The sequence below is a fragment of the Notolabrus celidotus genome, chromosome 1 (genome assembly GCF_009762535.1).
Source record: "Notolabrus celidotus isolate fNotCel1 chromosome 1, fNotCel1.pri, whole genome shotgun sequence".
In the NCBI taxonomy this organism is placed as follows: domain Eukaryota; kingdom Metazoa; phylum Chordata; class Actinopteri; order Labriformes; family Labridae; genus Notolabrus; species Notolabrus celidotus.
The window spans coordinates 41,030,307-41,054,886 of record NC_048272.1 but is presented as its reverse complement, the minus strand read 5'-3'; the positions used below and the strand labels follow the sequence as shown (position 1 = coordinate 41,054,886).

The window sequence follows — 24,580 nt, the reverse complement described above, 5'->3', positions numbered from 1 at the left end:
TTATTCAACATTTCTATTTCAACTTCACTGATCTTAAGTTTAACTTGACTTTTTATTTGCCGAATGCCAAATATGATAAACTTTGTTTTTTTTTTAAATGTGAGGAAAACTTTTTACAATCATATAAGGTGAAAGGGAATGGCTTTAAACACTGAACCTTGTGGAACTCCATGACTGATTCCCAGGCTGGTTTATTTTGGCTTCATTGACAAGTATAACTGAGTGTCATCTGCATACAAGTGAAAAGTTATGCAGTGTTTCCTCATGTTATGACTGAGAGGAAGCAAATATAAGGTGTAGAGAATCGGTCCAAGCACTGAACCTTGAGGAACTCCATGACTGACCTTGGTGTGCTCACAGGACTTATTGTTGACATGTATGAAACACAAGAAAAACAAATTTTCATTGAAGGAAATGTTCAGCTTCTGTTGTTTTAGAGTGATGTCATAGAAACAGACACTGTCCCACAAAACGACACCACCAGTTAATGCTGAAGGGAAAACAAAGCACTGACCACAAAGAGCTGCTGAGATCTCTTCTGTTCTACAGATGAACTGAAATCATGTTTACTTTATGGTCCTTTGAAGGGATTGGTTGAATGATAAATTTATCATCAGTGTGATGTAAGACCCTGCTGGAGTCAGTCAGAGCATTTCCATAGAGAGCCACTTTGCATCAGCAGCACCATGCTCCAGTGCTCTGGGAGACTTTATAGTCCTGAGAGTTGAACACTGGATGACTGACAGCTGTCCTTCATCACAACAGAAGCCACAGAAATCCTCCTCCTCCTCCTCATCAAAAACATGACTCTGATCTGCGTCCTCATCTGGACTCTCCTCTGCTGCTGCTTCACAGGTAAAGTCCAGAGAATCAAACTCCTCTCCTCTATGAACATCCGTCCCTCTGAAATGAAGCCCACAAAACCCTGACGCTGCTTTATGTTTCTGTCTCTGTATCCTCAGAGTCCAGAGGACAGGTCACAGTGACTCAGCCTGCAGCAGTGAGCTCTGCTCTGGGAGGCTCTGTCACCATCTCATGCAGGACCAGTCAGGATGTCTATATCTGAAATCATGTTGCCTGGTTCCAACAGAAAGATGGAGAAACTCCTAAATTGCTCATTTACTTGGCTACCATTCGAGCATCAGGGTTTTCAGATCGTTTTACAGGCAGTTGATCACACTCAAACTTTGCTTTGACCATCAGTAGAGTCCAGACTGAAGATGCTGCAGTTTACTACTGTCACAGTGTTCATGTCATCAACAGTCTGTATGAGTTCACACAGTGAAAAAGTGTCGTACAAAAACCTCCCTCAGTCAGACTGAACAGAAACTGAACTGACAGCTGCAGCTGGAAGCTTCTGCAGAGACTGACACACTTCACTGAAGACACACACACACACACACACACACACACACACACACACACACACACACACACACACACACACACACACACACATACACACACTGTATCTTCTCAAACACACACCACCATAAAATCATCTTGTATGCTGATGATATACAGTTACACTTTACAAACCCTCATGATTCTGTCCATAAAGCCACCGTTATTTAAATCCATCATTCTTTCCCTCTTGAAAAATACTCATGAAGATCAAATAAAGTCACAAACACAAACAATGAATTTGATTGACAGATTTTTATTGTCTGTTAATGAAACTCAAAGAAAACAACAAGCTGGTAAATGTTTGTGCTGAAAGCTGTGAAATAAAGAGAGAGAGACAGCAGCAGAGAGCAGATAGAGACCAGGATCAGAGTTAAAGCAGGAGCAGAGTCCCAGTGAGTCAGGACTGGGAACACTGGTCTCTCCTCAGTGTCTCTGAGACCAGAGTCTGGGAGCCCTGGGTGGCCTCACAGGTCACAGAGCCCAGCTTCCTCCACTGGTCTGCAGGGAGGCTCAGGGTGCTGCTCCAGCTGTAGTGGCCGTCCTTCTCCAGCACAGCAGGGCTCTTGCTCTCCTCCCAGCTGCTGCTGATGTTGCTGCCGTCGCCCACCTTCCAGGCCAGACTCCAGCCTGAGGGGAAGCCCTTGTTGGCCAGGCACATGAGCGTGGCCGTCCCATTTTGCAGCATTTCAAAGGACGGGGGCAGCACCGTCAGGGTGGGACGTGTATCACCTAGGAGACATCAATCAGCTTAGAGGACAGGGAGCACACAGCTGTCAATCAAACAGCAGACACTGAGACAGCTTTAATGTTGAAAGTTGAACTTCTGCTTGAAGGAGTTTGTGTCAGGTGTTTTTTCTGCTCCACCAGTCACTCACTCACACATTGTTTCACTTCCCTTTAAGAAGCCTCTCATGCATATCAGCACAGAGACACTCATCATACAGAACCAGCTCAAACACATCAAACTACACTGCAAATTCAATCCCAGAAAAACTACTGACTGCAGTTCAGAGCTCTTCATGAGAATCTAAATTAGAACCAAAAGGATCAAAAAGTGTAAAAAATGTTTAAAAACTGTAAAAATTGTAACAATTTCTGATAACACCTATCAGAAACCTTCCTCTGCTTTACTTACCAACACAGATAACACAGTGACTATGACAGATTGTTGAATTAAAATCACAGATTATATATAAAAATGTTAAACAGATGGTGGATTTTTTATAACCTCTAAGTTTTTTAAATTTCAGTTTGACAGGAACGCTTCAAGATGTGTTCAGTAAAGCTGCTCTGAGTTTAGTTCCACAAACCTGTGACTGTAGAGAGACCCGGCTCTCTGACTCTGACTGAACTAAACCTACCAGCCCTCAAGATGGAACTCCTTCATCAAAGTAAGACAATAAATCAGTTATTCATTAAAAACTGCTCAGCCTTTAAAGTTCTACAATTTAAACTCTCATTTGTTTCTGCAACACTTTAAACTTTCAACATGAAGTTTGTCTGTTTTCTTAAAGAATTCCCATTTTGAACAAAAAGCTAAGTGATTCATCTCCTACAGATTTCACATTAAAAACAAAGAAGCTCCTGAAACAATAAAGAGTTCATATTTGACTCACATCCAAGATCCAGTCTGGTTCCTCCACCGAACGTGTACCACAGTGATACAAAGTCATTGAGCCGCCGTACAAAAACCTGTGACTGTAGAGACACGGCTCTCTGACTCTGACACAAACACACTCACTGAAATGAATCTCTGTCTGCAAGTTTTTCAGATTCATTAAAATAATAAAAACACAGACGTCTACTTTAAAACTGTAACATGTGTTTATAATATATATATCTTAGAGATACATTTTAAAGTTCATTATTAAAACTGAAGAAATGTCTCAAAAATGTGTCCAGACACCTGAAACATAAATGTAGGACACAGCTCTCTGATCTCTGATATACATTTTATGAAGACAACAGGACCGTTTTTTTTTAATTACCTTATTCTGAATAAAATATTAATTATGATAATATTTTATTTGATCTTTTTTTAATCATTATTTTCGGGGCCCCTGTCAGTCATGGGCCCTTAGAATCATCCCAACTTGTCCATCCTATACGACGCCGCTGATCCTGTGGATTTTCAGGGTTACTAGTTGTACTAGTGAGGTCATGCCCTCACTAGTACAACTAGCAGTTATTTGGATGATCCTCGTGAACTATTAAAGGTGACATATCATGCAAAATGGACTTTTTAATGGTTCTCTACCTGAAATATGTGTCCCTGGCATGTCTACAAACCCCCCGAGAATGAAAAGAATCCATTCTGCCCCTGTTCTGATTTCTCCACCTTTCTGTAAATGTGTGTGAAACGAGCCGTTTCAGACTTCAGTGTTTTTGTTACGTAACAACAATATCCGGTCTGTCACGGAGTCAGAGCTCAGAGCTTGTTCAGCCCATAGACTGTATAAAATAATACTGAATCCCTCCTCCGTTTTTCATCACCTGCACAAATGTGTGCTAACAAGGAGCTTAGGAGGGAGGCATGCTAGTTGTAGGCTGTCTTAATAAACACAAAGGTCGGTTTTACTCCCCATGTCTGCAGATTTGAAGATCTAGTGGATGATTTTTATTTGTCATGGATAAGTGCTAGCGCTAATTAGCATAGCCACATAGCTATATGTTCATAGCTGTAGCTGTAGCTGTAGCTGTGTACCAAGACACACGTCGACATACTGACAAATAAAACAACAAGAAACACTAAATCTGTGACCAATCCTTCAGAAAAGGTCCTGCTGCCTTTCTGGCAGAGGTCGGTTTGACTCCCCACGTCTGCAGATTTGAAGATCTAGTGGATGATTTTTATTTATCATGGATAAGTGCTAGCGCTAGTTAGCATAGCCACATAGCTACATGTTCGTAGCTGTGTACCAAGACACACGTCGACATACTGATAAATAAAACAACAAGAAACACTAAATCTGTGACCAATGGTTCAGAAAGGTCCTGCTACAGGTGCCTCTCTGTCAGGATCAGATTCTGGATCAGATTCAGAGGGTTGAAGTAACGTGATCTCTGAGCAGCCGTGTATATTCAGCCAACATGTAAACATTAGATCAACGTGCTGGAGAGCCGAGGCACATCCACTTCCGGAGGGGGCGTGGTCAGAGAGAAAACAGAGTGTTCTGATGAGGAATGAAGAAGAGGACTTTTCAGGCATGCCAAAATCTGATTTCAAAGTGTTTTTTTGAGCATAAACTTTAAAGACATGTTTTGGGGACCTCTTAGACCAATATATATTGATGAAAAAAGCGTGATATGTCACCTTTAAACACTTTTGAGTCACACTAATTAACTATTTGGGTAAAAAAAAGACCCCAATTAGCAGATCATGTGGACTCTTTGACCTTTAATAGTTATCTTGTAAGGTCCAAAATATTTCCAGGGGAAATTGCAGCGTTAACATCATTAACCAGTTGAATGTTTTCCTCATAAGTTAATCGTAGGATCAACGTAGACTCCAAGTAGTTAACTAGTTGCAACATTTCAAGGCCAACATGTCTATCAGCAGGCAACATGTCAATAATGTGGGGCTGATAACACCCAAATCCTCAGTCCTGATTCCACGTCACTTTTAAATTTGTAGTTGAGAGCCAATAGGAAGCCTTGATGAATGCTTTCCCCACCCCAGTTTGTGCAACAAGTGTGACTCGTGACTTTGTCTCTTTCAGGAGTGAAACTAGTAAACACACATAGCCGCACTCTTGCAAATTTTTCAACCTAAAATGGAAACAGGCGTAAAGACATTGTGACAAAACTTTGAGAAAGTGTGTTCTGCAAAGAGATGTATTCATTTTAGGATTATTGTTTAATCCATTCCTCAAGCATGAGATCAGTTTTGACTGAGGAAGCTTTAAAAAGATGTATAGAGAAGAGCTGACGTAAATCAATATTTCATAGTGTTACAAATTATTGAATAAGTTCTGTGATTAATTAATGCATGCATCTAACAAAAAACCCTCATCAGAGTAACCTTTTCCCTGTTAGAGCATTTCCATAGAGTCACTTTGCATCAGCAGCACCATGCTCCAGTGCTCTGGGAGACTTTATAGTCCTGAGAGTTGAACACTGGATGACTGACAGCTGTCCTTCATCACAACAGAAGCCACAGAAATCCTCCTCCTCCTCCTCATCAAAAACATGACTCTGATCTACGTCCTCATCTGGACTCTCCTCTGCTGCTGCTTCACAGGTAAAGTCCAGAGAATCAAACTCCTCTCCTCTATGAACATCCATCCCTCTGAAATGAAGCCCACAAAACCCTGACGCTGCTTTATGTTTCTGTCTCTGTATCCTCAGAGTCCAGAGGACAGGTCACAGTGACTCAGCCTGCAGCAGTGAGCTCTGCTCTGGGAGGCTCCGTCACAATCTCATGTACGACCAGTCAGGATGTTCATACTGGAGGTGTTTCTGACTATTTAGCCTGGTACCAACGCAAAGATGGAGAAACTCCTAAACCGCTCATTGATCGTGCTACCATTCTAGCATCAGGGATTCCAGATCGTTTTACAGGCAGTGGATCATACTCAAACTTCACTCTGACCATCAGTGGAGTCCAGACTGAAGATGCTGCAGTTTACTACTGTCAGAGTTTGCACTATATCAACAGTCAGTATCTGTACACACAGTGAAAAAGCGTCGTAAAAAAACCTCCCTCAGTCAGACTGAACAGAAACTGAACTGACAGCTGCAGCTGGAAGCTTCTGCAGAAACTGACACACTTCACTGAAGACACACACACACACACACACACACACACACACACACACACACACACACACACACACACACACACACACACACACACACACACACACACACACTTACAGCATCTTATCAAACACACACCAACATGAAGTTATCTTGTATGCTGATGATATACAGTTACACTTTAGAGACCCTCATGTCCCACTGATTATGTACACATCAATGTCCCTACTGAGGTTACTTTCACCTCCCATGTACGAAATGTGGTTTACGTATTTAACATGTTAAGACCTACAAAAAAAATAAGCCTGTGGAACCCATACTTAAAAAACAACAAGACGTCAGATAATTTAATATTAATCTAATATTAAGGTGTTATTTTGGCGATGAAGAACATCCATATTTGAATTAACTACTTCCAGGCGCGTCATCTGATCCACCGTAAAATTGTTCAGTGTGTTGAACACAAGTTGAAAGATATAAGTTATCAAAAGATTGAGTCTACATTAAAAGGTGTGGCTGTAGCTTTGGGTCAAAGTTTGAATTTCATATCAGCCAAAAAATGACTATTTTCTTCCTCTCATAAAATGTTCCCTGTTCTCCAAATTTTACATCCACATGTTCCAGACTTCTGGTTTGACTTTCTGCTGGGAGTTAAATAAGATCATGGACCTCTGCATCACATTATGACTCTCCACTGATCTTTAGGTCAGAATTTTAACACACAAACATATAAATACGTCAAAACCTGTATCAATATTAAAATGTCTTTCCATTTCAAGTCAAATATGAAGGGGTAAAAGGGCACTATGAGCTCTTTAAGATATGAAGGTGTCTGAGCATTAAGAGCTTTGTAGGTCAGGTCAGGTAGGTCTAATCTAACTAGTTAACTAACGTTGTCAAAATCCCTCTCACTTGTAATGGTAGCAGAGATTTTGGCTATTTCTCATCAACATGTCAGGACTTTTGGTGTCTACTAGTTAACAAGTAAGGGTTTCAGCAATCAGCTAGTTAACTAGTCAAACAACAAACTAGTGCAGGAAACGGAGCGCTTGATATAGAGGACATGGAATAAATGCTCAGCTTGATCCTGATTGTTTCAAAGCAACGCCAGAGACAAACTGATCACACACATTATATCAAATCAATCCACAGAGAGGAGTCCAGCACATTCCCCCTCTGCCTGTTGACACTGTGGTAAAAACCTTAGTGTGGTCTCAGGCTGGTCTAGAGAGGAAATAATGACAGTTAATGAGCACAGATGTGAGAGCAGCCTGAGGAGCTACTGGACCCCAACCATCTCTGATCAACTCAATGAAACATCTCCATGTTCACAATCAGCTGTGGTTCACTATTTGTTTAGAAAATGTTTTAAACACAACACATTTCTGCAGATGTGATCGATGTTGTTTAGTGTTTAATAAATGATCATGTGAAGGGATTGGTCCAATGATACACATCATCAGCAGTGTAACCAAACGCCCTGTTAGAGTGAGTCAGAGCATTTCCATAGAGAGCCACTTTGCATCAGCAGCACCATGCTCCAGTGCTCTGGGAGACTTTATAGTCCTGAGAGTTGAACACTGGATGACTGACAGCTGTCCTTCATCACAACAGAAGCCACAGAAATCCTCCTCCTCCTCCTCATCAAAAACATGACTCTGATCTGCGTCCTCATCTGGACTCTCCTCTGCTGCTGCTTCACAGGTAAAGTCCAGAGAATCAAACTCCTCTCCTCTATGAACATCCGTCCCTCTGAAATGAAGCCCACAAAACCCTGACGCTGCTTTATGTTTCTGTCTCTGTATCCTCAGAGTCCAGAGGACAGGTCACAGTGACTCAGCCTGCAGCAGTGAGCTCTGCTCTGGGAGGCTCCGTCACCATCTCATGCAGGATCAGTCCAAATGTTTACAATAATAACCAAATGCACTGGTACCAACAGAAAGATGGAGAAACTCCTAAATTGCTCATTTACTTGACTAGCACTCGAGCATCAGGGATTCCAGGTCGTTTTACAGGCAGTGGATCACACTCTGACTTTACTCTGACCATCAGTAGAGTCCAGACTGAAGATGCTGCAGTGTACTACTGTCAGAGTGGACATAGCATCAACAGTCAGCATTGGTTCACACAGTCATACAACATTGTACAAAAACCTCCCTCAGATACAGAGGAAGTGATCTGAATCAACAGCCGTGTAGTGACAGAGACATGGAGCTAACTAGGTCAATGAAACAGAGCACCATGAGTAAATGTTGGTTTAAAAAGAGTATTTAGACTTTTAGTCAAAAACACATCTGCTGTGGACGACCAAAGGTAATATCATCCCAAAGATCAGTTCAATGAAGATGACTTTCCCACTGATGAAAACCAGAGACATGGCAGAAGTCACTGAGGTTACTGATATTTAATTCAGTGTCTCAGTGGCCCGGTCAGTGACAAGTTCTGAAGCCAGCTCAGGCAACTGAAGACATGCTCTGACGTTACAGTCCAGACATTATTCCATTGAGTTCTGTAGGTTTCAACATCAGCTAATAAAATGTAGCTTATCTGTCTTCAGTTATTTTGAGCAGCATGTTTGTTGCTGTGCAATGACACATCATACAGATGTGGACGACTGCAGACTCTGGAGAAATGGGCCGGTCTCTCTGATGGTGTTTTAGCCTGGTTCACTTCTTTTCTTCTGAACAGATCTTTATTTATCAGCCTCAGTGCTTGTGAGTCTGAGATACGTGATTTTAACAACAACAACATTCCTCAAGAAGAGTTCTTGGGCCTCTTTTATTCTCACTGTACATACTTCCATTTGGTCGTATCACCTCTCATCATCACGTCCATTATCATTTTTATGATACCACATTGCATGTGGTGTTGCTAGTGCTATCTTGAACACATGCTGTAACTGTTGTGACTCCTCTACATAGATAATACATATATATATATATATATACCCTAACCCTAACCTTATATAAAAAAGACTCATTGAAACCTTATTTTCAAATTGAATACTACTTTCCTGTATTATTGGACCTAATAACATGTTCTCACACTTAATCACGTTCACTTATTTGGAACACATTTATAGGATTTAACATAAGAAAGGACTGTGGTGTACTCAGGCTGCTTGAGTGGAAGGAGCAAAGAAAATACACAGCACTGCCTTTCAAACCCGATCCTCAAAATTCAGGGGTTAATGAAAACACATCAAGGCAGAGGTAACAAGAGGGGGTCTCTCCCCAAGGACATGTTGAGCATATAACACTTATTCCCTGCATTCTGGCAAATATGTATGTGACTATTGCTGGAAATTCAATTATGTTAAAGGAAAACATTAAAATATAGATACATAAAAAACAAACAGATCAATTAAAATCCCTGAATAAAGCTTACATGCTAGTCAAATTTGGGTCTATTATTATTCATGAGGTCTTTTTAAAGCTAAGTAGTTGGATATCAATTAGAGTGAAAAATAAAAAATAAAAAATAAGAACTGATTAAACACTTAAATCAAAAATCCCTTTATTGGGTGTTAAACTAAACTCCTATCAGTCCCTATCAGTCAGGTAGAGATAACAGCTTAGCCTGAATAAGTGAGGCTTTGCAGCCTTATCGTTTTTACTACAATCAATCAATCAATCAATCAATCAATCAATCAATCAATCAATCAATCAATCAATCAATCTTTATTTGTATAGCGCCAAATCACAACAAACGTTATCTCAGGACGCTTTTACAAACATAGGAGGTCTAGACCACTCTATGTCAAATTATGAACAGAGACCCAACACCAAGACAGGATAAGACTCAGTCTGACCCCACCTTAATCCATCATGAGCATTGCACATCGCAGTATTTAGCTAGTTACAGTGGTGAGGAAAAACTTCCTTTTAACAGGCAGAAACCTCAGGCAGAACCAGACTCATGTTAGACAGCCATCATGCCTCGACTGAGTTGGGTCTGGAAAGACAGATAGAGGGGAGTAAGAGAGAGAGGTGATAGTGATGAGACGAGTAGTAGAAGCTGTCGCCGCTGGAGTCCAGATAGTCCGCATCAGCTGGAGTCCAGATAGTCCGTATCAGCTGGAGTCCAGATAGTCCGTATCAGCTGGAGTCCAGATAGTCCGTATCAGCTGGAGTCCAGAACGTCTGCAGCAGGAGGACGTCTACAGTAGTTAGTATTTTTACAAGTTAGTCTGCACGAGTTAACGTTGTGTATCAATCGAGCCACCTTAAACGTCAAACCATAACTGACCATCGCGTTCATTTTTAATCGTTTCTCGCTCTTAGTTTCTGACAGAAGCCGATCAGAGACAGAGGGGGGCAGATCCGACTCATATGTTTGTCACACGGGGTGAAAGTTGGCAACCCTGAATACACGTTTGCGTTGACACTAACAGAACCTAGCTTTCTGTTAGCTCTATGTTAGCTCCTGTTTAGCACATTAGCTCAGCACTTTAGGATAGTTAAATAACACTCCCACAGAGGACAACAACAAAACATGACCAAACAGTCTACCAGCGGTCTGTCAATGCAAGACATCATGTTAAAACTCAACATTTCAGATACATGTTGAGTCTTACCTTCAGCTACCTCCTCTGTTACCTCATGAATAATTAATTAGCCATGTGCTGAACAAACCAGGCTCTACACAGGAAGTGGTGAACGCAAAAATAAAGCAGATTCATCGTTTCTATTCATGTTCACACTTTAGTGTCACTCAGAGTAAATAAAAGTCTATTATTAAGTAGTTTAAAGTGAAATGATGTCTACCTAATGTCTTGCCATGTTAGGAGCCTCAATAGTTTATTAATTAATGTATGTCAAACAGACCTATCCTTCTTACACATGCACCAAAGCACTAATTTGAATAAACTATACCAATATCTCCATGTAAGGTGTACTGCATAGTTACAGACTGCCTTCTGTATCCAGGTAAAAGCACTGAAATATTATAATGAAGAGCAGCCACATTAACTAAAGCTAACAGTTAGCACCCATCTGTAGCTATCATTAGCAACTAGCAATCTGTCCCCACACGTGTTTGTTAACAATGCTCCCTTTGCTCCATGTTCTTGTACGTGATGAATTGTAATATTTTTATTAAGGTTATTTGGAAAAAAAAATGTAACAATGTCGTGCTTATAGCTTGGAGCCAGTGATCAAAGCTTACATTAGCAGCTAACTAGCTAACATTAGCAGCTAATGATAGCAATCGATTTAAAATGTTACTTTTTTTAATTTCTCAGGAGAAATTGTTGCTTTGTAATTGCAACTAACTGAGTACAGAGCAAGAAACAATATTAAATAACAGAGACAATTAAATAAATAAACGTTCCTGTTAATTATAGAAATAAGTTCTGCATGGCTCTGTGCTGGTATGATGACATATCAAAGTCTTATAAAATTCCTTAAGACCCACACGGTGCTGACGTGTGGGGCCCCTGGCTTCTCATTGGATGAGATGTTACACACTTCTGGAAGTGTGTATCTGCCGTTGTGGGGCTGCAGTTGCAAACAATGTCCACTAGGGCGTAAACCAGCACACACACTTTTCACACACATTTCCATATTTTGTCACCTTGTGGGCCAAGTGAAAAAAAAGCTAGGGGAGCATCAGGGGAGGCTTCTAAGCTATATTAAATGCATAAACGGTGTGGGGCCCATGATTTTTGGCCCCACGAGGTCTCATGGCCCCATACCGTTGGTGTAAACCCGGTGATCGGACCCCACCAAGTGAGAAACACGAGCGCGCGCACACACACACACACACACACACACACACATTCCTGTTTTTGCCCATCACGAGGTCCTCCATTTTTTTGCTTATTTATGGGGTCCACCCTTTCCAGTGGTCCTACAGTGCTGTAAAAAATCAGGCAAGATAAAAAAAATTCCCAAACACAAAAATCACTTCAAATTAACAAAATTTTAAACTTTTGTCTTCCCGCTAGTTTTTTGGTCACTTGTGGGGACCGTTTCTAACATAAGGTAGTTGTGAGGTCCAGTGTCACACACACACACACACATTTCTTGTTTTTTTATAGTTGTGGGGTTTGAGGTTACTATCTGGGGCCCATTAATGGTCCCTACTGCACACAGACACTGACTGCATTAAGGATCTATATTTCAAATTAAATTATCTTCTTTCTTGCTTCCTTCATTCCATTTATTTTCCCTTTACACCTGAAATGTCACATGCCTTGTTAGCTCATTAACTACTGTATGTGCTATCATCTTAACAAAGGATCATCAACGATAAGACAGGGTAGTAACATGGTAATCAAATAACCCTGGAGTTAAATGTAAGCACAGTTTTTCACATCACATACGTTAGCCTAGTTCTACTCTCCTAACACTGTTGATTCACCGCGCATTATCATGAAAAACAAACTTAAAATAAGACTTGAGGCAGCTATGCTATGAGGCTAAAAATAAAATGAAATGCTTTCAACAAGTAATCCTGAGGAGCATGTATTTATTTTGCCAACAGGTCAATGATCAGACTGCACTTTACACAAAACAAAAAAAGTGGTAACCCTTTGAGTAACACTTTGTTTAACGCGGATCTCTGTAACGTCATTATAAAAATATGTATAATGAGGTTATAGCACTGTATAACTATAGAAACACTCATAAATGATCTTAATGCTATATAACAATAATAACTGTTATGATTGTTATAAAGCATTATAATAATTGATGAGTGTTTATAACTATATGTGTACAGTGCTATAAGGTCATTATAAATATATTTATAATGCGTTATAGAGACAGGTGGAAACAATACAACAAAACAAACCTTGAACAAAAAAGTGTTAGAGGGCAAACTGAAAACATGTCTCCATACTCCTGATCAGTGAACTGCTTTCATTACAATTTTCTTCTCATGGCAGTTATTCTATTTTTGATGAAATACTTGACTGCTTTCCAGTCTCTTTTTTGCAGCGCTTGCGGTTCTGCAGAAATGCAGCGCTCACAAGTCGCTTTACCTGGATCATCTTGCCTCACAATGAACTTCTTCAGATGTTTTTCTACTGCAGCAATCTCCTCTGTTGTCCAACGCTGTACAGCAGCTTGCTTACCTAAGTAGACAGAAAGAGATTACATTTTGATTGTGCCACATGCTCATCAGGAGCAACTGAGGTTCAGTATCTTGCCCAAGGAAACTTCGACATGTAGCCAGGGGAGGATTTGTGTTCATTAATAATTTTGACGCCTTCAGTGAGAATCTATAATGTAAATAGTCATGAAAATAAAGAAAACCCATGAAATGAGAAGGTGTGTCCAAACTTTTGACTGGTAGTGTATATATATATTTGAACCATTGTCACACAATGGGCCTCAGTCCCTTCCTGGGTAGGAATCTCTTTTAGGTGTATTAAGAATTCAGGGACATGCTTTTATTCAGCGATATTACCATCAACACCTTCACCTTCAAAATAATGGAGTGGCACTGGCCCAAAAGAGGATGTAAGTCCCAAAGCTTACCTCTCTTTCTTGCGGACACACTCTTTTTTTGGACTTGTGATGTGGAGGTACATCCTTGCAGGGATGACATGCTGACCTCATCTTCTGACCACTGTTGTTCTGGCATACTGACATCTAGACACAAAAAGAACTTTATTAAAGAAAGAAGACATCAAATACAAAGAAACTGTCACTACAGTGATTATTATCTTGTAATTTATAAGATCATTTAGTATATGGCATTTGTGTCTCTTAAATCCCCCCTCCAATCATCCTTTTTATCTATCTTAAAGCGTTCTCAGTGCTCTTTAAATTGGGATTATGAAGTTTTTAGCCAAAATCACAAAACCTGCCATTTCCCAGGGCTCTTCTTCTGCAGAGCGCCAGTAGCTCATTAGTAATGTGTCTTTGAGTCGTGGGCAGAGACGGCGCTGCTCTGCACCCTCCCCCATTCACGCGGACACTCCCACGCTGCTGAGAGCTAGGTCTTTACACTAGGTTGAAGGTTGAAACCCTGCAGCCCTTCCACCACAGGTTGTTGCATCACAACCCCGGTCTGTCAGAAACTGCCAGTGTGCGTCTGCGTTTAGTTCACAGCAATTTGAAGGCAGAAATACTCAGAAATGCAATGTCACACTTACTTTTCTGCTGATATGTCCTGTAGCATCAGAAAAATACCACATGAACATCTGAACAACATGAAAAACACAATTTTCATGGGAGGGGGTCTTTAAGTGGTAAAGATCAATCTGCTTTCATCGTTCAAGCTCACCTGTTGAAGACGCTGCCTGGCTTTGGACATGTGATGTGGAGGTACATTCTTGCAGGGATGACATGCTCTCCTCATCTTCTGACCTCTGTTCTCCTGGTAGACTGACATATGGAGACAGAAAAGGTTTATTCAACCATGCAAGACAGACATGTTGACCCTAATATTAAGTAGTCAGTAAAGCTAGCTTGATAAGGATATTAATCAAATAAATGCTGTGATTGTGACAGTAGTGTTCAAGGGTATAAAGATTTTTAAAATGATCCGTAGTAAAAATGTATGCCATCGCCAAAGGTTCACACTGCAAGACAGTATTTTTAATATTGGGATTCTGTATCCATCAATGTCACTTTTGAATAGTGAGCTGTTACTCAAATAATAATCATGAAAGGATATTCGAGTACTCGAGTAATCGTGCCCCTTCCTTCTAAAAACTTTCAAAAGAATCTGAATATGTCATATATACACAATAAAGCCTTAAAAAGGAACACACTTGGTATCAATTTACAAAACAAAATGGGGAAATAAAATTGAGTCAGTACCAGGCTCACTAGCAAAAACAACAGACATGTTCACAGTCATAGACACACATACAAGAATCAAAAACAGGCTTACAGGGTGGCAAGAGCTTCTTCTCAGCCTCTGTGAATCCCTTTCAGGCTTAGAAATGGAAGTGCCCTCTGTGCTGTCGTCATCTGAATCGGAGAGACACCCAGCAAAATCTTGAACTCCATACCACTGCAGAAAGGGAGACATGGAGATATGATTTTTCCCTTTTTGTTGACACAGTAGAAAAACAAATGGCAATGGAAAGCACCCATCAGCTAAGTAACCACACTGTTTTAAATAAGTTTTAGGAGCTTACCATGAGACTTTTTGTGCGTCTCAGTGATGGAACAAGTACATTATCTGATTGCTCGTTGGAATGGTTGCTTGGAGAAGCCTCATCGCAGGTTTCGTTCACAACACTTTCTGAACCGTACGAATGATTAGAAATCTCTGGTCCACTATCCATCTGCAAAAAAAAAAAAAGCTATGTACAAACATTCATACATACATACATAAATGCACACTCTATTAAAACCAGAAACATGTTTATACAATTGCTTGAATAAAAACATTTGAATTAAATTAAAAGCATCAAAGGCATACCAGAGTGTTTTCTGTTATCTTCCTGAGAACATCACGGTGTGGAGTGGGACTTTGGTTCTCCATAAAGTCCTCATCAGTTTCATCACTTTCTGAATAATCAACGAGCGAAAACCCTTGGACAGTAAAAACCTAAACATAGATAAACAGAGAAAAGTGAATTGATGGTGGTATCTGCTAACTAGAAAAGTTACCCAAAGCAAAAACTGTTCCTTCAACCTGAGAGCACAGCATGGTCTTTATGAGGTATTAGCACCTTCTCATAACCCATTACAAGGGTTTGCAGTGGGTTACATTCTAAATATTGCTTTAAAACATGTACCCGCTCAGACAGTGTACAATTCTTAATGTTAAAATCAAAGTTGAGATTATGCCAGGTGTGGGACAGTGGCATAAAAACAGTTTCAGTGAGAACCATACGGGAGGACCCCATAAGGGTGAGACTAGAAACATACAAGTGTGTATCAGTATGTTACCTGGTCCCACTGGGAGAGACTAAAGGAAGAGTGTTTCTGTGACATAAATGACCCCATAAGGACAAGACTGGAAACGTGTGTGTGTTTGACATTAACTGGTCTTCATCACACCACCTATTAAGTTATCATGACTGCATTAAAGTTATTTGTGAACACTGGCCCATTTCTGTAGTAGAACAACATCATATACAAGTCACCACAGATATTAGTGATGACTGTGTCTACAATGTCATTTTACCTGTGGTTGAGTCTCATCTGGCTTTGATGCCTTGTGGAACATCTGATGTGCAGGGCTGGTCTCTGTCTCTACTGCAGGACTCTGAGGGTCTGTCACCTGAAATTTAGATACCAGAAGAGAAGATCCTTAGAACTGACAGAGATTATAACTATATGTAGATACATTCACAGCAGGCTAATAAGGTTCCCTAGTGGTAAAACAGGTTCTGAAACAGTACAGACCTTCAACCTTGGAGCACAGCATGGTCTTTATGAGGTATTAGCACCTTCTCATAACCCATTACAAGGGTTTTCAGTGGGTTACATTCTAAATATTGCTTTAAAACATGTTAGAGCTCAGACAGTGTACAATTCTTAATGTTAAAATCAAAGTTGAGATTATGCCAGGTGTGGGACAGTGGCATATAAACAGTTTCAGTGAGAACCATACGGGAGGACCCCATAAGGGTGAGACTAGAAACATACAAGTGTGTAACAGTATGTGACCTGGTCCCACTGGGAGAGACTAAAGGAAGAGTGTTTTTGTGACATAAATGACCCCATAAGGACAAGACTGGAAACGTGTGTGTGTTTGACATTAACTGGTCTTCATCACACCACCTATTAAGTTATCATGACTGCATTAAAGTTATTTGTGAACACTGGCCCATTTCTGTAGTAGAACAACATCACATACAAGTCACCACAGATATTAGTGATGACTGTGTCTACAATGTCATTTTACCTGTAGTTGAGTCTCATCTGGCTTTGATTCCTTGTGGAGCATCTGATGTGCAGGGCTGGTCTCTGTCTCTACTGCTGCTGCAGGACTCTGAGGGTCTGTCACCTGGATTTCAATTAAATAAGAACTGATGTTAAATCATATCCCACGGATCAAAGATCACATGCATTTCCATAGATACACTCACAGTATATACCTGAAACATAATTGATATTGGACAAAATATGCTTTTACAAGACATTTTTACCCACTTTAATTTGTCAAAAAAAATCTCCACGGCTAAACTCAAACAAACTCTTCCTGCGCCAAGGCCATTTTGCATCACCACTATCTTCATTTACCCTTCATCAGTAACACATATACCGATATTTACACATCTCAACAAATTCTCAGAGTGTTCCCTTTACTATGACACACAAGTATTCAAATAGACCTTGTGGTTGCAGAGATATACTCATTTTATCATGGGTAAGCAATTTTCAAGCAGAGGCCTAAACCACAGCAAGGCTAATACCACATCAACACTGGATATTTTAGTATAATATTTTAACAAAGCACTCTGACTACCTTGCCTGGACTGTAAAATATCACATTCATTTCTATCACTCTGATTGAAATTCTCTTACAAAAGCAAAAAAGCCACACATACCCTGAAACACAAATAAACTCTGCCCTGTCGTTATATATCCACTTCACTGTTTTGCTTTTGAAATGCACAAGTTGGGTCAAGGAACCTTCTACCACTTACCTTTGTAACTGTCGACGAGTCTTGACATAAATCCAGACTTGTCAGTGCAAGACAGAATATATGTCATTGCATCATCTACAGGCTTGATTCTTCTTCTCCTTCTGGACATCATGGCTCTGTGAAAATAATTTGAATAATTACTACACATTCAGTATAAGAGAATTGTTCATGTCATGTTTATATTGTCATGAGTTGCCTAGATTGCTAGCTGCTGATATAAAACAATTCTTGAAAACAAACAGCAGTGTTTCCCCTGGCTTTACAGCATGCTGCCCTCTTCTCTCTCTGTCTGGCTATAGGTGTGTGTTCACGTGTTTGTTTGTGTCTACATCGGTGCAGAGCTTCACCAATCATTAAACAAAGCAGAGAAGTGTAGATGCACGACGATGTAGATGAAGACCGTCGGACATTAAGAGTTCATATTTTCCCCGCTGTGCATCTAATCTTAAGAAATTAAAGCTCTGTGTTCCTATGACAGGCTGAGTTATTATCTGAGGGGCTCAGTGTTAGCTTGGTCTCTACCTGCAGCAGGTGTGCTGTGTGAATCAACCTCCTCTTCATTGAGGATTTTTACCCCCGGTGTGCGTTAGTGACAAAAACACAACCTGGGGACGTCTGTTTAATATTTGACGTTTTTGTCGCTCTCACCGTAAAAAGCTCGGCATCTACAGCTTGATTTAATCCAGTTTGTTGATACATCAGACACATTTAGTAAGTTTAGATAAACTCCTTGGCATCCAGAAGTGCCGTCAGCTGACTGTTTGTCCAGAGCTCCAGAGCTCCTGTTACTGCAGGTGCATTCAGGGACCGTCGTAATAGTGCAATGTGAGAATTAGATATAGTGTTCACATGAAGAATGTTTTCTTTTTGACTTTTTTGCAGGCTAGATTATTTAACATAAGATATTACAAAAGCAAAAGTGTTAAAAGAGTGAAATGTTGCCGATGTTAGTACTTGGTAGATAGATAGAGGCTGTAAACCTGGGGGAAACACTGGTAGTAGTTGTAGTAGCAGTAGTAATAGTAGCAGTAGCAGTATAATAGTAGTGGCAGTTATCGTAATAGTAACGGTAGTAGAAGTAGTAGTAGTTGTAAGTTTCCACTCCACTGAATCACAGAGCCCCATCAGCCTTAGCGATAGCTCGCTGCAGAGCTCTGATTCTCGGCTAAACAGTGAACGCAACATGCACGTCTTCTATGTACAGTTTCAGAAAAACATGCACCCAAACATGATGAGCTCAGACCCGTGTCTTCGGTAAACACAAACTATTTCTAAGGCTAGAAGAGTCCAAACGCTACCAAATATAACGGGAATAGTATCAAACTCTCACTGACAAGTCAACCTGATGAAAACAACCAGAGCTGAACCAGCTGAGCCAGCTGATACAGTATTACAGCTCCGAGACACAAACAACACGGAGTCAACATCACGGGATTTATGACAGCATAACTGGGGAGGGGGGTATGTTGGCATAAAATATAGTCTTATAATAAAATGCTCACCTGTTGTGGCTTGTGCTAGGAGCCGGCTAACATCACAAACTAAGCTCCGGTCGCAGGTTTAATCCTCTCGATCATAATATGCACATACTCTTGGGATGGTCTGATTTAGCGATCTTCGACATGGCATGTTTGGGCCGCTCTTGCGCAAACTATGTTTAAATTATAGTTAAATGGACACTATGATCGTAAAGAGGAGGTCTCCCCGGTAACATTGATGTAACGTGTGTCTGTGTTTACTTTCTGTCCGTGACGTCATGACGCAGGGAAGTGAGACACTACGTCCATAGGAGTTGTATTAAAGATCGCTAGCTGCTACTGTTAGCACCGCAATGCTAATAATGGCTAAAGATAAACTTTGTTACATTGGTTGAAATAGTCTTTACATAATGGGAGCAATCAATACACACAAGTGATCTGCAAAAATAAAAAACAACAGACCACTTTAGCAGCTGCCAGCCTGTGCAAATCAAATCTAATAATTTAAAAGCCTATTATATAGCTAATGCTAGTAGCTAATTGTAGCAGCTAACAGTTATTGTAATAAAGTAATTAACATCACAAAAATATAAAGAATATAAATTGAAGAAAATCATGCCTACCTGTTGAATGCTGATATATCACTTAGTTGTTGTAAATGTGGTAAAATATTCAGAGTTTCAAGTTAATATTCCGTCTTCAGCCATGTTCCTCTCTGTCTTCTGCTTCTGCTTCTTCTTCTCACATTCACGGCAGATCGCACAGCAGAAGCAATCTGATTGGCCAAGAGATAAATCCAAGGGGCGGGACTTCCGGAAGTGTGTGCACACACTTCCGGAAGTGTGTAAAAGTGCGGTAGCACCTTACAGGCGGTAGTTGGCGATCGTGAGAAAAAAGTTTACACACACTTTTACACACATTTCAAGTTTTTGCTACCTTGTGGGCCAAGTGAAGAAAAAGCAAGAGGAGCATCAGGGAGGGCCACTGAGCTCATTTTGAATGAAATCGGAGTGGGGCCCACCATTTTGGGCCCCACACGGGTGTTGGGCCCCCCGCCGTTGGTGTGCTCCCGGTGCTGGGATCCCACAACGTGACAAATGCAAGTGCGCGCACACACACACACACACACACACTCACACTCACACTCACACTCACACTCACACTCTCATGTCCACTTTGGCGGCGCATATTTCAACACCCCCCCTTAGAGGACACCACTTTCTGAACGGTTTAGAGAGATGCTGGAAAGTGGAATACATTACTGGAAGTCTCCAGATTATGAAAATCACTTGAGATTTAAATTTTAAACAACTTTTGTCCATAAATAATTTTTACCTTGAGATTGGGGACAAATAATTTTAATGTCCACTTTGGGGTCTTCAGCTATACACAAATACACAGACTGATAAAAGTCACCTTTGGGTGCCCTCACTGTCCTTTGGGGACAAGACTCATTAAATGTCATTAACTGCATGCACGTTCAGCTATGTTCAGTAAGGAGAGCATGTTGTAATAAAATATGAAATTCAATCTTTGATCGAGCATCACTGGTCTTGTCAGGCCGAACAACGGCCCTTAGCCGTGATATAATCCCAACATAGCACGACCTGTCATGAGCTATTGCTTCATTAACACACACCTGTCAGCCAATCAGAAAAGAGTACTCACCCAGACCATAGAATAATGTAGATTAAGAGGTAGACTGAATATGTCATAGTAGCACCACAATGAAAATCTGCATGAAATAATAATAATACACCAAACAGACTTGCGTTTGCTGATATCTTTTTAGTGACATAATGGATGGACATCATGTACGAGTGCCACACAGCTCAAATGGAATGTCCTTGAAAATTACAGGTTGTCACAAACTTGGCTAGCTTTCAAATGAATGCATCTGGACAGCTAACAGTCAGTTAACATACTTGACTAGAGACTGTTCAGAGAAACAATTTCTTAGGCTCGCTAGCAACATAGCAGGTTGTGCTCCAAACTACAACCAAGAACTTTGGCTATATAAAAATACAGAAGACCTTTGTGCACAGACAAATTAAACATTAGCCTCTGAAACAAGATACAGATATACTTCAAACAGGTATACTTCAACAAATATCTATCATGAGTCCTGAGAACAAGCCTTTCTCTTTAAGGCAGTGATCCGATTTCTGACATCATTTTTCACTCCAGTCCAGATTCGGTCTTTGAGCGCATCAGGTTCTGCGTTGATACACCGAATGCAGTCAATCTTTTGAGGTACCTTGCATGTGTGGATGAAGCGCATCATGTGTCTTTCAACTGCACGCACCTCGCTGTCTTCCCACTTCCGTTTGGAGTTACCTCTTTTGTCTGTGAAGAAAAGATAGAGGTGTTGTCAATATCTCATTACTAAAAGCATTTTTTGCAGTCCATCCACAACAGCAAAACTGATCAATAATGGAGGATAATGAATGCTAGATATCCCTACAAAGGTTTTTAATTATTTAAACACAATCCCAAATAGGTATCACAGTTACATTTGATTAAAAAAAAGCAGGCTCCCTGCTCCACCAACATTAGCCAAAGAAAGTACTGCCTTTTAGGGAGCAGAGCTCAGGTCCTGATGATGTCACATACTGTACAGACAACAGAAAGAAAAATCTTCACGATAGACCAAAACCTCTTCGAGGGTTACGCCTTTTATTCATAGAATCTGGAGTTACAATACGTAACGTTATAAGCATTTTTCAAAGTGTTACAGTGTTACTACTGAAACTTAAGATTATTCTCCAAACTCACTTTTTAGCTGCATTTGTCAACACTTTTTAATAAGAGATTTTACTATCAAACTACTTAACAGAAATGAACCTTTAGATGGGGACAAATCATTTTAATGTCACTTTTGAGCTCTTCAGCTGTACACAAATACACAAACTGATCAAATTCACCTGTGGGTGCCTCACTTTCCCAGGGACAAGAGTCATTAAATGTTATTATTACCCGGCTTTCTTACTGACCTTCCGGTTGTGCAAGATGTTTGATTCTGATTGGTCAAAACCTCTTGACAACCCCCTGGCATCGGTTATTAACTTTCACTTATATGAGCAACACCAGAGACTAACTGATCACACGTCATGTCAAATCAATCCGCGGAGAAGAGTTCAGACACATTTAGCTTCTGCTTGTTGACACCATAGACCGTAAGGTGAGGTAAAACCGTTAGCTACCGTTTGCATCATATTGGTAAACAATGTGGCTAAAACATTAGCTTCGGTTAGCATGCTAAACCGGCAGGCTACGGTTGTTTACATATTGGATCCTGTCCATCAATATGATGAAGGAGTGGAGCAGGTGAGAGAAACTTTAGGTTAGCGATCTCTACAGAGAAACTTAAACCGTGAGCGGTGGTGATGATAGCAGCAGGGTTCAAAGTTCAGACATTTGTTTCTTTTTAAAGGTGTGTGAACCACAGAGCTCAGAGAAGAAGGAGAGCTGAATGAGGACAGTTTCATGTTCAATCCACCACAACAGGCAGAGAAGAATCAATCACCATGGAACCATCACTGACGAGGAATCACTGGGACTATTTTTAAAAACTGTAAACAGAAATCATTTAAATCAATAAAATCATCTTTAATCAATGTTTTTAACAACGTGTTTGTATTTTGAGTAAGTAGCAAGGGAATATCAGGATAATGTATGGTAAGCAGGTTGTTATGGGGAAAGAATCCGTTTAGGGTGGTCAAGAACCCTCCTTCGCGTCGGGGTCTTGTCTCACCCTGTCTGGATTCTTTTTCCCATAACAACCTGCTAATAGTACATTATCCCTTACTTTTCTGCATGCACTTTAAGCTATGTTTAGTATGTGAATATGAAGTTCAGTCTTTGATCGTAACATAAGAGTGCAGATTCTGCCATAATGCCATTCTTTAGGCTATCACTGGACACATTGCTGTCACTATGAAAGGACATAATTAATCCTAATCTGTCATATTAGTAGGTATGGGTATTGTTAGGATTTTATCGATACCAATATAAGTAATACTTATCGACACAGATACTTATCCATAGTTTTGTTAAATGCATAAAACATTAGGGGAAACACTGTGACTGTGTCCTGATTTAATAACTATGGACTTATTTTAACAATAGTACGTGTTACCTTGAATCAATGAGGTCGACACAGTCACTTTTTTAGTTTGGTAAACCCCATCTGCATTGGAGCTGGGAGGTGCTGGGAGGGACAGCTAGGAGTAACATTAGCTGCAGCAGCTGCTTTGCTAAAGCAGTCAAACACGCTGCACTGCTTCAGATTTATCAAACATTGTATTTTGAAGTGTTTCGTGAGGTTGCTGGAGTAATATGTTTTAGACATATATTGCCTTTAGCTGCATTTTCATTAGATTGTGTAAAGTGAAGCAACACTTCTGAACGTTTTGCCCTGTCAGCCATGAATGTAAAGACAAAGTTACAGCACGTCAAACATAATCACCTGATGCCAGCAGCTTCATCATTAGGGGACTGTTAAGAAAAATGCCTGCTATGTTAGAATGACTTAAGGTTACATAAACACTGATAGCAGCAATATTTCTTTAATGACTAGTCAGGAACTGGTGCCAAATTAGTCCTGTTTCTCGTACCCATCCCTACATATTACTGATCAGTTATTAGTGATTAGCATGTTTTTAGTATTGTCATTTATCATTAAATAGCCTAAGTTGAAAAAGGAAGCTCTGAATATGTGCCTTTATTTTTACCACAATTCAAAACCTTATCCACAGTGCCAGAGTGGCTGGGATGGTTTGGCTGCAAAATGACTTGAAGGGCTCAGTATTCAGCTGTAAGACAAGGTTTATTAGGTTAGGTTTATATTGCAGATACTACCTTTCTTCAGTTAAAAAAGATCTAACCCAAGCCAAAACAAACCTTGATTGAGAAGAGCACTGGGAGGAGTGGAACTGGAAGCAGTGGTCGGAAGTAAAGGTGTATTCTCCTGGCCGTCTTCACCTGTTGCCTCAGTGGTCGACTCAACAGACTCATCCTCATCACTTGACGCGTCCTGATCTTGTGAGGAACTTTTTCTGAGGAGAAAATGTAAGAGAATATTTTTAAAAAATATGGCATAGCCTCAGCAGTTAGCCTTAAGATGAAAAACCTACAGTCCATTCTGAATGTATCGCCCATATTATTGCAGTTGCACATTAAATCAAAACAATTTGGCATAGTGCAGTGTTATACATCAATTGAACATACATGTACACAACATCTAAGGAGATATTAATCCATATTTGACCTTAGACTGCATTTGCATTCTTCCAATTTAAAACAGATTGATATGGTTTGTAACGGCAGATTATGAATGAATGTGTGTGACCTGTGTGCGTAATTAAGGTTGTAC

At 40.3% G+C, this 24,580-nt stretch overlaps 2 long non-coding RNA genes and 2 gene segments (V, D, J or C); 1 reads left to right on the top strand and 3 right to left on the bottom strand.

Annotated features, from left to right (window-relative positions):
- Positions 1–1,662: 1,662 nt before the first annotated feature.
- Positions 1,663–3,569, bottom strand: LOC117811946. The segment is given in 3 exon segments: positions 1,663–2,136; positions 3,024–3,129; positions 3,558–3,569. Coding segments are annotated over 3 exon segments (450 nt in total).
- A 2,026-nt stretch (positions 3,570–5,595) lies between these two features.
- On the top strand, positions 5,596–6,086 carry LOC117811860. The segment is given in 2 exon segments: positions 5,596–5,647; positions 5,755–6,086. Coding segments are annotated over 2 exon segments (384 nt in total).
- A 6,756-nt stretch (positions 6,087–12,842) lies between these two features.
- Positions 12,843–14,512, bottom strand: LOC117822422. Its single transcript, XR_004633170.1, has 3 exons — positions 14,401–14,512; positions 13,650–13,763; positions 12,843–13,243 (listed from the first exon to the last, which is right to left on the bottom strand). It is a non-coding gene; the product is annotated as an uncharacterized LOC117822422 (long non-coding RNA).
- A 6,462-nt stretch (positions 14,513–20,974) lies between these two features.
- LOC117822460 lies at positions 20,975–24,235 on the bottom strand. The gene is made up of 2 exons (XR_004633181.1): positions 24,109–24,235; positions 20,975–21,552 (listed from the first exon to the last, which is right to left on the bottom strand). It is a non-coding gene; the product is annotated as an uncharacterized LOC117822460 (long non-coding RNA).
- Between the last annotated feature and the right edge of the window lie 345 nt (positions 24,236–24,580).